Here is a 14,839-nt window from a genome sequence, read left to right as displayed (position 1 = left end):
CATTGTTGGAACCACTATTCCTTCAAACATACCCATTTTTGCTTTCCGAGATAATGTTCTCGACTTCCACACATTCTTCAAGGCCCCCAGAATTTTCGCCCCCTCCCCCACCCTATGATCCACTTCCGCTTCCATGGTTCCATCCGCTGCCAGATCCACTCCCAGATATCTAAAACACTTCACTTCCTCCAGTGAATGTAGGTTTGCGGCAGGGGTGTGTGATGTCTCCATGGTTGTTTAATTTGTTTATGGATGGGGTTGTTAGGGAGGTAAATGCAAGAGTTTTGGAAAGAGGGGCAAGTATGAAGTCTGTTGGGGATGAGAGAGCTTGGGAAGTGAGTCAGTTGTTGTTCGCTGATGATACAGTGCTGGTGGCTGATTCATGTGAGAAACTGCAGAAGCTGGTGACTGAGTTTGGTAAAGTGTGTGGAAGAAGAAAGTTAAGAGTAAATGTGAATAAGAGCAAGGTTATTAGGTACAGTAGGGTTGAGGGTCAATTCAATTGGGAGGTGAGTTTGAATGGAGAAAAACTGGAGGAAGTGAAGTGTTTTAGATATCTGGGAGTGGATCTGGCAGCGGATGGAACCATGGAAGCGGAAGTGGATCATAGGGTGGGGGAGGGGGCGAAAATTCTGGGGGCCTTGAAGAATGTGTGGAAGTCGAGAACATTATCTCGGAAAGCAAAAATGGGTATGTTTGAAGGAATAGTGGCTCCAACAATGTTGTATGGTTGCGAGGCGTGGGCTATGGATAGAGTTGTGCGCAGGAGGATGTATGTGCTGGAAATGAGATGTTTGAGGACAATGTGTGGTGTGAGGTGGTTTGATCGAGTGAGTAACGTAAGGGTAAGAGAGATGTGTGGAAATAAAAAGAGCGTGGTTGAGAGTGCAGAAGAGGGTGTTTTGAAGTGGTTTGGGCATATGGAGAGAATGAGTGAAGAAAGATTGACCAAGAGGATATATGTGTCGGAGGTGGAGGGAACGAGGAGAAGAGGGAGACCAAATTGGAGGTGGAAAGATGGAGTGAAAAAGATTTTGTGTGATCAGGGCCTGAACATGCAGGAGGGTGAAAGGAGGGCAAGGAATAGAGTGAATTGGAGCGATGTGGTATACCGGGGTTGACGTGCTGTCAGTGGATTGAATCAAGGCATGTGAAGCGTCTGGGGTAAACCATGGAAAGCTGTGTAGGTATGTATATTTGCGTGTGTGGACGTATGTATATACATGTGTATGGGGGGGGGGGTTGGGCCATTTCTTTCGTCTGTTTCCTTGCGCTACCTCGCAAACGCGGGAGACAGCGACAAAGTACAATAAATAAAATAAATGATAATATATATATGTATATATATGTATATATATGTATGTATATATATATATATATATATATATATATATATATATATATATATATATATATATATATATATATATATGTATATATTTTTTTTTTGCCGCTGTCTCCCGCGTTTGCGAGGTAGCGCAAGGAAACAGACGAAAGAAATGGCCCAACCCCCCCCCCCCCATACACATGTATATACATACGTCCACACACGCAAATATACATACCTACACAGCTTTCCATGGTTTACCCCAGACGCTTCACATGCCTTGATTCAATCCACTGACAGCACGTCAACCCCGGTATACCACATCGCTCCAATTTACTCTATTCCTTGCCCTCCTTTCACCCTCCTGCATGTTCAGGCCCCGATCACACAAAATCTTTTTCACTCCATCTTTCCACCTCCAATTTGGTCTCCCTCTTCTCCTTGCTCCCTCCACCTCCGACACATATATCCTCTTGGTCAATCTTTCCTCAATCATCCTCTCCATGTGCCCAAACCACTTCAAAACACCCTCTTCTGCTCTCTCAACCACGCTCTTTTTATTTCCACACATCTCTCTTACCCTTACGTTACTCACTCGATCAATGCGTGCATAGTGCCATTGTACAAAGGCAAAGGGGATAAGAGTGAGTGCTCAAATTACAGAGGTATAAGTTTGTTGAGTATTCCTGGTAAATTATATGGGAGGGTATTGATTGAGAGGGTGAAGGCATGTACAGAGCATCAGATTGGGGAAGAGCAGTGTGGTTTCAGAAGTGGTAGAGGATGTGTGGATCAGGTGTTTGCTTTGAAGAATATATGTGAGAAATACTTAGAAAAGCAAATGGATTTGTATGTAGCATTTATGGATCTGGAGAAGGCATATGATAGAGTTGATAGAGATGCTCTGTGGAAGGTATTAAGAATATATGGTGTGGGAGGAAAGTTGTTAGAAGCAGTGAAAAGTTTTTATCGAGGATGTAATGCATGTGTACGTGTAGGAAGAGAGGAAAGTGATTGGTTCTCAGTAAATGTAGGTTTGCGGCAGGGGTGTGTGATGTCTCCATGGTTGTTTAATTTGTTTATGGATGGGGTTGTTAGGGAGGTAAATGCAAGAGTTTTGGAAAGAGGGGCAAGTATGAAGTCTGTTGGGGATGAGAGAGCTTGGGAAGTGAGTCAGTTGTTGTTCGCTGATGATACAGCGCTGGTGGCTGATTCATGTGAGAAACTGCAGAAGCTGGCGACTGAGTTTGGTAAAGTGTGTGAAAGAAGAAAGTTAAGAGTAAATGTGAATAAGAGCAAGGTTATTAGGTACAGTAGGGTTGAGGGTCAAGTCAATTGGGAGGTGAGTTTGAATGGAGAAAAACTGGAGGAAGTGAAGTGTTTTAGATATCTGGGAGTGGATCTGTCAGCGGATGGAACCATGGAAGCGGAAGTGGATCATAGGGTGGGGGAGGGGGCGAAAATTTTGGGAGCCTTGAAAAATGTGTGGAAGTCGAGAACATTATCTCGGAAAGCAAAAATGGGTATGTTTGAAGGAATAGTGGCTCCAACAATGTTGTATGGTTGTGAGGCGTGGGCTTTGGATAGAGTTGTGCGCAGGAGGATGGATGTGCTGGAAATGAGATGTTTGAGGACAATGTGTGGTCTTTTTTTTTTAACTTGGTGAAAAATGAAATTTTTTTTTTTTTTTTTTTTTTTTAACTATTCGCCATTTCCCGCATTAGCGGGAATTGTGTCATAAAGCAGTCTCCTTGATTTGGGAATATTTATTCTGATCTTTATGTGGATACGTTCAAAAATTTTACTTGCATTTACAGATGCTGATGAAGAGGGAACCTTTTTGTCTGTTTGCCAAATTAGTCTGTGGTAAGTAATGTATTATATTTTAACCACAGTGCAATTTGCTCTTGTGTAGTCTGCATGGTAGTCTCCCATGTTTCTGCAAGAAGTTAATATGAAATAATTGGTATATCCATTGATTTATTGCCAGACTGCTATGTTAACTGCTGCTATAGGTGGCATAGGGTAGAAAGGTTCAGTGAGATGAGGGATTCTGGGGAAGTTGCCTAAGGCAGGCCCATGGTGATATTGCTTTCTTTTTCCTGCATTGTTTCCAAATGGTTCATACCTGCATTTATAAGGGAGGATTACCAGGCTAAGGAGGCATAGATTTACTGAACTTGAATGAAAATGGTAAAGACTAGTGATTTCCAAACCTGGGGTTGATTCCATATGATGTTTTAATCTGGATCACCGTTGATATGCTAAAAGAAAGGACAGTTGCCAGGGTCAGAGGAGTGCAACTCGGCAACCACTGAAGGGTAACTCACTAACTTTGTCACTGTCAACCCTTCCCCCAGAATTACCAGTTAATGAAGGACAAATTAATGAAATTTAGGGTAGTTAGAGCAGGAATTGGTCAACCCTTTTTTATATTTTCTTTTCTATTCCAAATATTTATTGGCATGAAAGCAAAGGTGTGTTCAGGTGGCAAAGGAAATGGATGAAGGGAGCAACCACCGACATATACACATATATAAATAACATACAAACCTGCAACAGCCAGGATCGAACCCTGGACGATGAAGGCAGCAACCACCGACATATACACACATATAAATAACATACAGACCTGCAACAGCCAGGATTGATCCCGGGACCCCTTTGCAATAGGTGGGAGTGCTTCCGCTAAGCTGTAATCGCCCGATAGGGAAATGGCTTGGAATTCTATAGTCAAATACCCTGCGTCTCACGTTGTGAGCAATGGAGTCTACACCGGTTACTTCCCATCAGGCTCGCACAGCCAGCAGATGGCATTTTACTGAACATAGCTGTACATTGTAGAGGTATATGAATACGAACAAAGTACATATGAACGCGCACCTTCATAGAACATACAAACCTCCAACAGCCAGGATCAAACCCATGACCCCTGTGCAACAGGTGGGAGCACTACCACTAAGCTGTGACTGCCCCTAATAGAAAAATGACTTGGAATGCTTTGTGCTCAAATACCCTTTGTCTCATGTTGTGAGCAACGTTGTCTACGCCGGTTACTTCCCATCAGGCTCACACAGCCAGCAGATAGCATTTTACCAAACCTAACTGTACAACGTGGAGGTATATGAATCCGAACGAAGTACATATGAACACGCACCTTCATAGAACATACAAACCTCCAGCAGCCAGAATCGAACCTGGAACCCGTGTGCATCAGGCGGGAGTATTACCGCTAGGCTATGATCACTCCTGATTGGGAAATGACTGTTCGAGTACTGTGTACTCAAATACCCTTCGTCTCATGTTGGTGAGCCACGGAGTCTACACCGGTCATTTCCCATCATGCTCTCATAGCCAGCAGATAGCTTTTTACCGAACCTATCTGTACAACGCGGAGGTGTATGAATATGAACAAAGTGCATATGATCGCGCACCTTCACAGTAAATACAGGCCTCCAGCAGCCAGGATTGAACCCGGGACCCCTGTGCATTAGGCGGGAGTACTACCGCTAGGCTATGATCACCCCCAGTATGGAAATGACTTCGAGTGCTATACTCGAATGCCCTTCGTTATACCTTGGAGGTAGCTTTCCCACCTGATGCACATGGGTTCTGGGTTCGATACTGGTTGTTTGATGTTTGTATGTTCTCTGAAGATGCACTTTCAGATACACTTTGTTCGTATTCATATACCTCACGTTGTACAGTTAGGTTCGGTAAAATGCTATCTGCTGGCTGTGTGAGCCTGATGGGAAGCAACCTGTGTAGACTTTGTTGCTCACAACGTGAGACGAAGGGTATTTGAGTACATAGTATTCGAAGTCATTTCCCTATTAGCGGCAATCATAGCCTATCAGTAGCGCTCCCATATATTGCACAGGGGTCCCGGGTTCGATCCTAGGTGTTGGAGATTTGTATCTTATTTATATATGTGTATATGTCGGTGGTTGGGCTATTCTTTTTCTGTTTCCTTGCGCTACCTTGCTGATGCTGGAAACATCATTTGAGTATAATAATGATAATGTAGGAAGTAAGAGTAAGCACTACATAGGCTGTGGTTGGTCACATTGCATCCTTGGCTAATGCCTTGTGTCAGATCAGTTGACGTTTTGTCAGCTAACTGATTTTGGTGCTCTATAACCAACCAATAATACTTCCAGGTATCATAGTATCACAGTAACCTGAGTTGTTGTGGTCTCCAGTCTCTGGCACACATTCTCATATTATAACTTTAAAAGATGCAGGCTCTTTTTAAATGAGAAAAAAATGCAACACAAGGAAAGTTACTGAAACGTGTGCAGGTGCTTGTCATTTAGTGTGTAAAAAGGGCAAAATTGATAAAAGGCTTGACAGCATGCTTTATACACTTCCGATTTATAGATTTTGATAGCATCCCTGGGGATGGGGAGAAAGAATACTTCCCATGCATTCTTCACGTGTTGTAGAAGGCGACTAATGGGGATGGGAGTGGGGGGCTGGAAACCCTCCCTTCCTTGTATTTTAACTTTCTACAAGGGGAAACAGAAGAAGGAGTCATTCGGGAAGTGCTCATCCTCCTCGAAGGCTCAGATTGGGGTGTCTAAATGTGTGTGGATGTAACCAAGATGAGAAAAAAGGAGTTATAGTTAGTATGTTTGAGGAAAGGAACCTGGATGTTTTGGCTCTGAGTGAAACGAAGCTCAAGGGTAAAGGGGAAGAGTGGTTTGGGAATGTCTTGGGAGTGAAGTCAGGGGTTAGTGAGAGGACAAGAGCAAGGGAAGGAGTAGCGCTACTCCTGAAACAGGAGTGGCGAGAGTATGTGATTGAGTATAAGAAAGTAAACTCTAGATTGATATGGGTAAAACTGAAAGTTGATGGAGAGAGATGGGTGATATTGGTGCATATGCACCTAGGCATGAGAAGAAAGATCATGTGAGGCAAGTGTTTTGGGAGCAGCTGAGTGAGTGTGTTATTAGTTTTGATGCAAAAGACCAGGTTATAGTGATGGGTGATTTGAATGCAAAGGTGAGTAATGTGGCAGTAGAGGGAATAATTGGTGTACTTGGGGTGTTCAATGTTGTAAATGGAAATGAAGAGCTTGTAGATTTATGTTCTGAAAAAGGACTGGTGATTGGGAATACCTGGTTTAAAAAGAGATATACATGAATATACATATGTAAGTAGGAGAGGTGGCCAGAGAGTGTTATTAGATTGTGTTAATTAATAGGCGCCGAGAGAGACTTTTGGATGTTAATGTGCTTAGAGGTACAACTGGAGGGATGTCTGATCATCATCTTGTGGAGGTGAAGATTTGTAGAGGTTTTCAGAAAAAAAAAAAGAGAATGTTGGGGTGAAGAGAGTGGTGAGAGTAAGTGAGCTTAGGAAGGAGACTTGTGTGAAGAAGTACCAGGAGACACTGAGTACAGAATGGAAAAAGGTGAGAACAAAGGAGGTAAGGGGAGTGGAGGAGGAATGGGATGTATTTAAGGAAGCAGTGATGGCTTGCGCAAAAGATGCTTGTGGCATGAGAAGCGTGGGAAATGGGCAGATTAGAAAGGGTAGTGAGTGGTGGGATGAAGAAGTAAGATTAGTAGTGAAAGAGAAGAGAGAGGCATTTGGATGATTTTTGCAGGGAAGTAATGCAAATGAGTGGGAGATATGTAAAAGAAATAGGCAGGAGGTCAAGAGAAAGGTGCAAGAGGCGAAAAAGAGGGCAAATGAGAGTTGGGGTGAAAGTATCATTAAATTTTAGGGAGAAGAAAATGTTTTGTAAGGAGGTAAATAAAGTGCGTAAGACAAGGGAGCAAATGGGAACTTCAGTGAAGGGGGCTAATGGGGAGGTGATAACAAGTAGTGGTGATGAGGAGATGGAGTGAGTATTTTGAAGGTTTGTTGAATGTGTTTGATGATAGAGTGGCAGATATAGGGTGTTTTGGTTGAGGTGGTGTGCAAAGTGAGAGGGTTAGGGAGAATTATTTGGTAAACAGAGAAGAGGTAGTAAAAGCTTTGCGTTACATGAAAGCAGGCAAGCCAGCAGGTTTGGATGGTATTGCAGTAGAATTTATTAGAAAAGGGGGTGACTGTATTGTTGACTAGTTAGTAAGGTTATTTAATGTATGTATGACTCATGGTGAGGTGCGTGAGGATTGGCAGAATGCTTGCATAGTGCCATTGTACAAAGGCAAAGGGGATAAAAGTGAGTGCTCAAATTACAGAGGTATAAGTTTGTTGAGTATTCCTGGGAAATTACATGGGAGGGTATTGATTGAGAGGGTGAGGGCATGTACAGAGCTTCAGATTGGGGAAGAGCAGTGTGGTTTCAGAAGTGGTAGAGGATATGTGGATCAAGTGTTTGCTTTGACGAATAAATGTGAGAAAAACTTAGAAAAGGAATTGGATTTGTATGTAGCATTTATGGATCTACAGAAGGAATATGATAAGAGTTGATAGAGATGCTCTGTGGAAGGTATTAAGAATATATAGTGTGGGAGGCAAGTTGTTAGAAGCAGTGAAAAGTTTTTATGGAGGATGCAAGGCATTTGTACGTGTAGGAAGAGAGGAAAGTGATTGGTTCTCAGTGAATGAAGGTTATTGGCAGGGGTGTGTGATGTCTCCATGGTTGTTTAATTTGTTTATGGATGGGGTTGTTAGGGAGGTGAATGCAAGAGTTTTGGAAAGAGGGGCAATTGTGCAGTCTGTTGTGGATGAGGGAACTTGGGAAGTGGGTCAGTTGTTGTTCGCTGATGATACAGCGTTTGTGGCTGATTCATATGAGAAACTGCAGAAGCTGGTGACTGAGTTTGGTAAAGTGTGTGAAAGAAGAAAGTTGAGAGTAAATGTGAATAAGTGCAAGGTTATTAGGTACAGTAGAGTTGAGGGTCAAGTCAATTGGGGGATAAGTTTGAGTGGAGAAAAACTGGAGGAAGTGAAGAGTTTTAGATATCTGGGAGTGGATTTGGCAGCAGATGGAACCATGGAATCATAGGGTGGGGGAGGGGGCGAAAGTTCTGGGAGCGTTGAAGAATGTGTGAAAGTCGAGAACATTATCTCAGAAAGTAAAAATGAGTGTGTTTGAAGGAATAGTGGTTCCAACAATGTTATATGGTTGCGAGGCATGGGCTATGGATAGAGTTGTGGGAGGAGGGTGGATGTGCTGGAAATGAGATGTTTGAGGACAATATGTGGTGTGAGGTGGTTTGATCGAGTAAATAATGAAAGGGTAAGAGAGATGTGTGTTAATAAAATGAGTGTGGTTGAGAGAGCAGAAGAGGGTATGTTGAAATGGTTTGGTCACATGGAGAGAATGAGTGATGAAAGATTGACCAAGAGGATGTATGTGTCAGAGGGGGAGGGAACGAGGAGAAGTGGGAGACCAAATTGGAGGTGGAAAGATGGAGTGAAAAAGATTTTGAGTGATCTGGGCCTGAATGTGCTGGAGGGTGAAAGGCGTGCAAGGAATAGAGTGAATTGGAACGATGTGGTATATCGGGGTCGAGGTGCTGTTAGTGGATTGTACCAGGGCATGTGAAGCGTCTGGGGTAAACCATGGAAAGTTGTGTGGGGCCTGGATGTGGAAAGGGAGCTGTGGTTTCGGTGCATTATTACATGACAGCTAGAGACTGAGTGTGAACGAACGTGGCCTTTGTTGTCTTTTCCTAGCGCTTTCTTGCGCACATGCGGGGGTAGGGGGTTGTTATTTCATGTGTGGCGGGGTGGCGATGGGAATGAATAAAGGCAGACAGTATGAATTATGTACATGTGTATATATGTATATGTCTGTGTGTATATATATGTATACATTGAGATGTATTGGTATGTATATTTGCGTGTGTGGACGTTTATGTATATACATGTGTATATGGGTGGGTTGAGCCATTCTTTCGTCTGTTTCCTTGCGCTACCTCGCTAACGTGGGAGACAGAGACAAAGCAAATAAGTTTATAAATAAACATGATTTGTGCTCTTTTGCTACAGAAAGCAATTTTAAGTTGAAAGCACATTGGCAAGTGGTGAAAATGCAAGAAGTCAAGCATCAAGTGAATGTACTGTATGTTCCTTGTTTGTGAATGGAAGCAGTATGTTAGAGAGTAGCGTTTTCCCTAATATGCTTCTAGATTAAATTTTTGTCTAACAATAGACACTAGATGATGTCTGATATAATATTGATTTTACTATGTATATATGGGTGGGTTGAGCCATTCTTTCGTCTGTTTCCTTGCGCTACCTCGCTAACGTGGGAGACAGAGACAAAGCAAATAAGTTTATAAATAAACATGATTTGTGCTCTTTTGCTACAGAAAGCAATTTTAAGTTGAAAGCACATTGGCAAGTGGTGAAAATGCAAGAAGTCAAGCATCAAGTGAATGTACTGTATGTTCCTTGTTTGTGAATGGAAGCAGTATGTTAGAGAGTAGCGTTTTCCCTAATATGCTTCTAGATTAAATTTTTGTCTAACAATAGACACTAGATGATGTCTGATATAATATTGATTTTACTATGGGTGTTAGTAAGGAACTTCAACACAAATTGAACGTTGAAGGTGGGTACTTAAACTGATTTTGATGAAAATTGCCATTATTTGTAGATAATGGTTGGTTAGCAGCCATTGACTGGTGACATATATATTACCTCTACCTGTCAGGGTATTGGGAAGGATGATGACAGCTGTGAAGTTAACTAGCACTTCATTCGTTGTGAAGTTCGTTGCACTCCTCTGACCCAGTTGGCTCTTCCTGCCTTACCCACATGTGGACTGCTGGCATTCTGTCCACAAACATGGAATTTCTTTTTTACTCATAAAACTTGACAATTTTTGCACACAACTTGACAACACTTGACTCATTCTTCGTAACATTTTTCCTAGCTGTGAATGTTGTGCAATAGCCCTTACTTTTGGCAATGTAGTAAAAGCAGTAGTTAGTAGTAGTAGTGGCAGCTAGGAACATTAGACAGGTGCGTAAGATAGTAGTCTAGTTGTTAGGAACTTAAGTAGGAGCCTCTGAAAAAATTGTGCTGGTGCCCTGTTAAGCATGAGGGTGTACTAAATTGATTTGTACCAAACATCTGAAGATCTAAGTAACCTAGGACTTAACACTGCTTGTATAGGTTAAGTACAGTTCCATTGTTAGTCATGGAATATATTGCACTTTTTTTCTCACGTGCATAGCATGGCATATGCTTAGGGATTTTTGTCTCGGTCATCATCCAGTGTCTGTTATTGGGAGTTCACTTTTTATGTGCAACCTGACTTTAGTCTTTACATGAAGATTTTGATTGGATAGTATATGTAGATTATTCAATTGTTTCTTTGCATTTATAGAATTGATGGGCAAAAGACCCTAACATTTTGTTTGGATTTTCTTTTTGATTTATGCCTCATAATAGCAGTTGACTTTAAACTTAAACTGTGAATTCCACTTTAAACTTAAACTGTGAATTCCACCCTTTGCAATGGAGCTGGATAGACATCTTTTATCTTTTCCACTTATTGTTGATTTGTCCCAGTAAAAATGCTGAAATGCAGGCAGTACAAATATTGTCTAGAACATGCTTCTGTTTATGTGGGGGCATTACTCAAGTTTTTTTTTTTTTTTTTTGTAACTTCTTGAAAAAAAGAAATATTGGGAAAAAAAAAGTAATAATTGTATGTTATAAAGGAATCTCCTTGATTTGGGAATATTTATTCTGATCTTTATGTGGATGTGCTCAAAAATTTTACTTTTTACATTTACAGATGCTGATGAGGAGGGAGCCTTTTTTGTCATTATCAAATTTGTCTGTGGTAAGTCATGTAACCATAGTGCAGTTTGCTATTGTGTAGTCTCCATGGTAGTCTCCAAGTTTCTGCAAGAGGTTAATGATATAATGGGTATATCCATTGATTTATTGCCAGAATGCCATGTTAGCTGCTGCTGTAGGTGGCATAGGGTAGAAAGGTTCAGTGAGATGAGGGATTCTTGGTAAGATATGTTTGTGTGTTGACACATTGCCAGATTTGAGTGAGAAACTGTAGTTGTTGCTGTATTATGTGTGCGTGTGAAATGAAAAAGTTGAGCATCGGCCAGTATAAAGGCAACGTTATTAGGTTTAGTCGTGCAACGAGTTGGGATATGAGGTTGAATGGAGAAAACTTTGAGGATGTGAAGTATTATAGATGCCTGTGAATGGACATGGCAGTTAATGGAACCACAGACATTAAGACATAGGGTGTGTGATGTCAAGAGTTCTTGGAATATTGAGGAGTGTGTGGGACCGTGAAATAGGATGTTTTGACAGTTTTATATGGATGTAAAGCATGGGTGTTTAAATGAAAATATAGATTAGAGGGGGAATGGATTGGAATGTTTTGAAAACGAGATGGGTGGTATAAGTTTGGTGGGTGTATCTGTTAAGTACAGGAGAGTGATAATTGAGAGGATGAAGGTAGTACAGAGCATCAGATCTGGGAAGGAACATTGTGGTTTTAGGAGTGGTAGAGGATTTCTGGATTGTGTATACTTTCAGTATTGTATCAGAAATACTTAAAGGAACAGAGGAAATTGTGTGTGGCATTTATAGATAAGGAAAGAAATATAAGGATGCCTTGTGGAAGATGTTATGAATATATGTTTTGGGAAAGTAGGAATTAGACTCGATAGGATGTTTTTATCAAGTGTATAAGGCATATGTGAAAGTAGGTAGAGGAGAGGGAGTATTCTAGGTAATGACTAATATTTGGCAAGGTAGTTTGATTTCATCCTGGCTACTATTAGTTTGACAAATGAGGTGGTAAGTCAGATTATTGCAAGGGTCTTGAGGAAATGTGTGAGTATGTATCCTGCAAGGGGTGAAGAGACTTTGGAAGTCAGTTGGTTATTGTTTGATGATGACACTCACACAAATATTCAAGAAATAATTGATATATTGCTTTTAAGTATGGATTCTTGAACGAAAATGATGAACTAAGATAAGGACAAATGAAAACTGATTATACCTTTGGGAATCTCTCTGATTTACAGCTACAGCAGATAGTTTGACTACTGTTTCAGTAAGTGTTTTTAGAGACTGTAATTTTGCAGGTATGTGAGATTAAGGAAGGAGTTACTTCATGGCAGCTTACCAGATGTATCATGTGTATAAAGAAGGGTCGGCTTCATACCAGCCTGTTGGATCTATCTTTGTTCAGGTATTGGTCGATGATAGGAGCATAGACTTGATAGCTTTATCCACCTTAGTAATCCCTTTGTCGTATGGATGTTATGACCTGTTTTATGTAAGATGTGCTTGAACTGACCCATAAGGATCTGGTTAGGTATGTCAAACTGTATTACTAATGTACTTGTTTTTCTTCATAGGAAGAATTTACTGGTGTAAGATCTATAACACTAATTAGGATTTTCTTTAGTTTATTTATTTTTCCAGTGATCATAATTTGAAATACTTTTGATATGTTTATGAATGGGTTGGAGAGGGAGGTGAATGCAAGGGTGTCGGAGAGGAGCCGGTATGAAGTCAGTAGTATATGGGGGGGGGGGGGGCTTGGAGATGATGTGTTTGTGTTGACACAGTGGCAGATTTGAGTGAGAAACTGTAGTTGTTGCTGTTGTATGTGTGCGTGTGAAATAAGAAAGTTGAGCATTGGCCAGTATAAAAGCAATGTTATTAGGTTTAGTAGTGCAAAGAGTTGGGATATGAGGTTGAATGAAGAAAACTTTGAGGATGCGAAGTATTGTAGATACCTGTGAATGGACATGGCAGTTAATGGAACCACAGACATTTAGTCGTAGGGTTGGTGATGTCGAGTTGTTGGAATATTGGGGAGTGTGTGGGACTGTAAAATTGAATGTTTTGAGTTTTATATGAATGTTAAGCGTGGTGTTTAAACGAGAATGTATATTAGAGGGTGAATGCATTGGAATGTTTTGAAAACGAGGTGGGTGTATCTGTTAAGTACAGGAGAGTGATAATTGAGAGGATGAAGGTAGTACAGAGCATCAGATCTGGGAAGGAACATTGTGGTTTTAGGAGTGGTAGAGGATTTCTGGATTGTGTATACTTTCAGTATTGTATCAGAAATACTTAAAGGCAGCGGATGGAACCATGGAAGCGGAAGTGGATCATAGGGTGGGGGAGGGGGCGAAAATTCTGGGGGCCTTGAAGAATGTGTGGAAGTCGAGAACATTATCTCGGAAAGCAAAAATGGGTATGTTTGAAGGAATAGTGGCTCCAACAATGTTGTATGGTTGCGAGGCGTGGGCTATGGATAGAGTTGTGCGCAGGAGGATGTATGTGCTGGAAATGAGATGTTTGAGGACTATGTGTGGTGTGAGGTGGTTTGATCGAGTGAGTAACGTAAGGGTAAGAGAGATGTGTGGAAATAAAAAGAGCGTGGTTGAGAGTGCAGAAGAGGGTGTTTTGAAGTGGTTTGGGCATATGGAGAGAATGAGTGAAGAAAGATTGACCAAGAGGATATATGTGTCGGAGGTGGAGGGAACGAGGAGAAGAGGGAGACCAAATTGGAGGTGGAAAGATGGAGTGAAAAAGATTTTGTGTGATCAGGGCCTGAACATGCAGGAGGGTGAAAGGAGGGCAAGGAATAGAGTGAATTGGAGCGATGTGGTATACCGGGGTTGACGTGCTGTCAGTGGATTGAATCAAGGCATGTGAAGCGTCTGGGGTAAACCATGGAAAGCTGTGTAGGTATGTATATTTGCGTGTGTGGACGTATGTATATACATGTGTATGGGGGGGGGTTTGGGCCATTTCTTTCGTCTGTTTCCTTGCGCTACCTCGCAAACGCGGGAGACAGCGACAAAGTACAATAAATAAAATAAATGATAATATATATATGTATATATATATATATATATGTATATATATATATATATATATATATATATATATATATATATATATATATATATATATATATATATATATATATATATATATATATTTTTTGCCGCTGTCTCCCGCGTTTGCGAGGTAGCGCAAGGAAACAGACGAAAGAAATGGCCCAACCCCCCCCCCATACACATGTATATACATACGTCCACACACGCAAATATACATACCTACACAGCTTTCCATGGTCTACCCCAGACGCTTCACATGCCTTGATTCAATCCACTGACAGCACGTCAACCCCGGTATACCACATCGCTCCAATTTACTCTATTCCTTGCCCTCCTTTCACCCTCCTGCATGTTCAGGCCCCGATCACACAAAATCTTTTTCACTCCATCTTTCCACCTCCAATTTGGTCTCCCTCTTCTCCTTGCTCCCTCCACCTCCGACACATATATCCTCTTGGTCAATCTTTCCTCACTCATCCTCTCCATGTGCCTAAACCACTTCAAAACACCCTCTTCTGCTCTCTCAACCACGCTCTTTTTATTTCCACACATCTCTCTTACCCTTACGTTACTCACTCGATCAATGCGTGCATAGTGCCATTGTACAAAGGCAAAGGGGATAAGAGTGAGTGCTCAAATTACAGAGGTATAAGTTTGTTGAGTATTCCTGGTAAATTATATGGGAGGGTATTGATTGAGA

General features: G+C 41.4%; 1 protein-coding gene across 3 annotated transcripts in view; it reads left to right on the top strand.

Moving 5' to 3' along the window:
- The window catches only part of LOC139749170 (uncharacterized), a 117,944-nt gene that overhangs the window by 56,807 nt on the left and 46,298 nt on the right, over positions 1–14,839 (top strand). For 2 of the 3 annotated variants that reach the window (XM_071662826.1, XM_071662827.1), the window contains exons 6-7: positions 11,040–11,087; positions 12,364–12,470. In XM_071662826.1, coding sequence (XP_071518927.1) covers positions 11,040–11,087; positions 12,364–12,470 — 155 coding nt within the window. Of the gene's footprint in view, positions 1–3,144; positions 3,194–11,039; positions 11,088–12,363; positions 12,471–14,839 lie in introns of all 3 variants that reach the window. The other variant, XM_071662828.1, reaches the window with a different exon arrangement.

This window comes from Panulirus ornatus, chromosome 6 (genome assembly GCF_036320965.1).
Source record: "Panulirus ornatus isolate Po-2019 chromosome 6, ASM3632096v1, whole genome shotgun sequence".
Classification (NCBI taxonomy): Eukaryota; Metazoa; Arthropoda; class Malacostraca; order Decapoda; family Palinuridae; genus Panulirus; species Panulirus ornatus.
The sequence above is the reverse complement of the archived record's forward strand: the minus strand, read 5'-3'. Positions and strand labels throughout refer to the sequence as shown.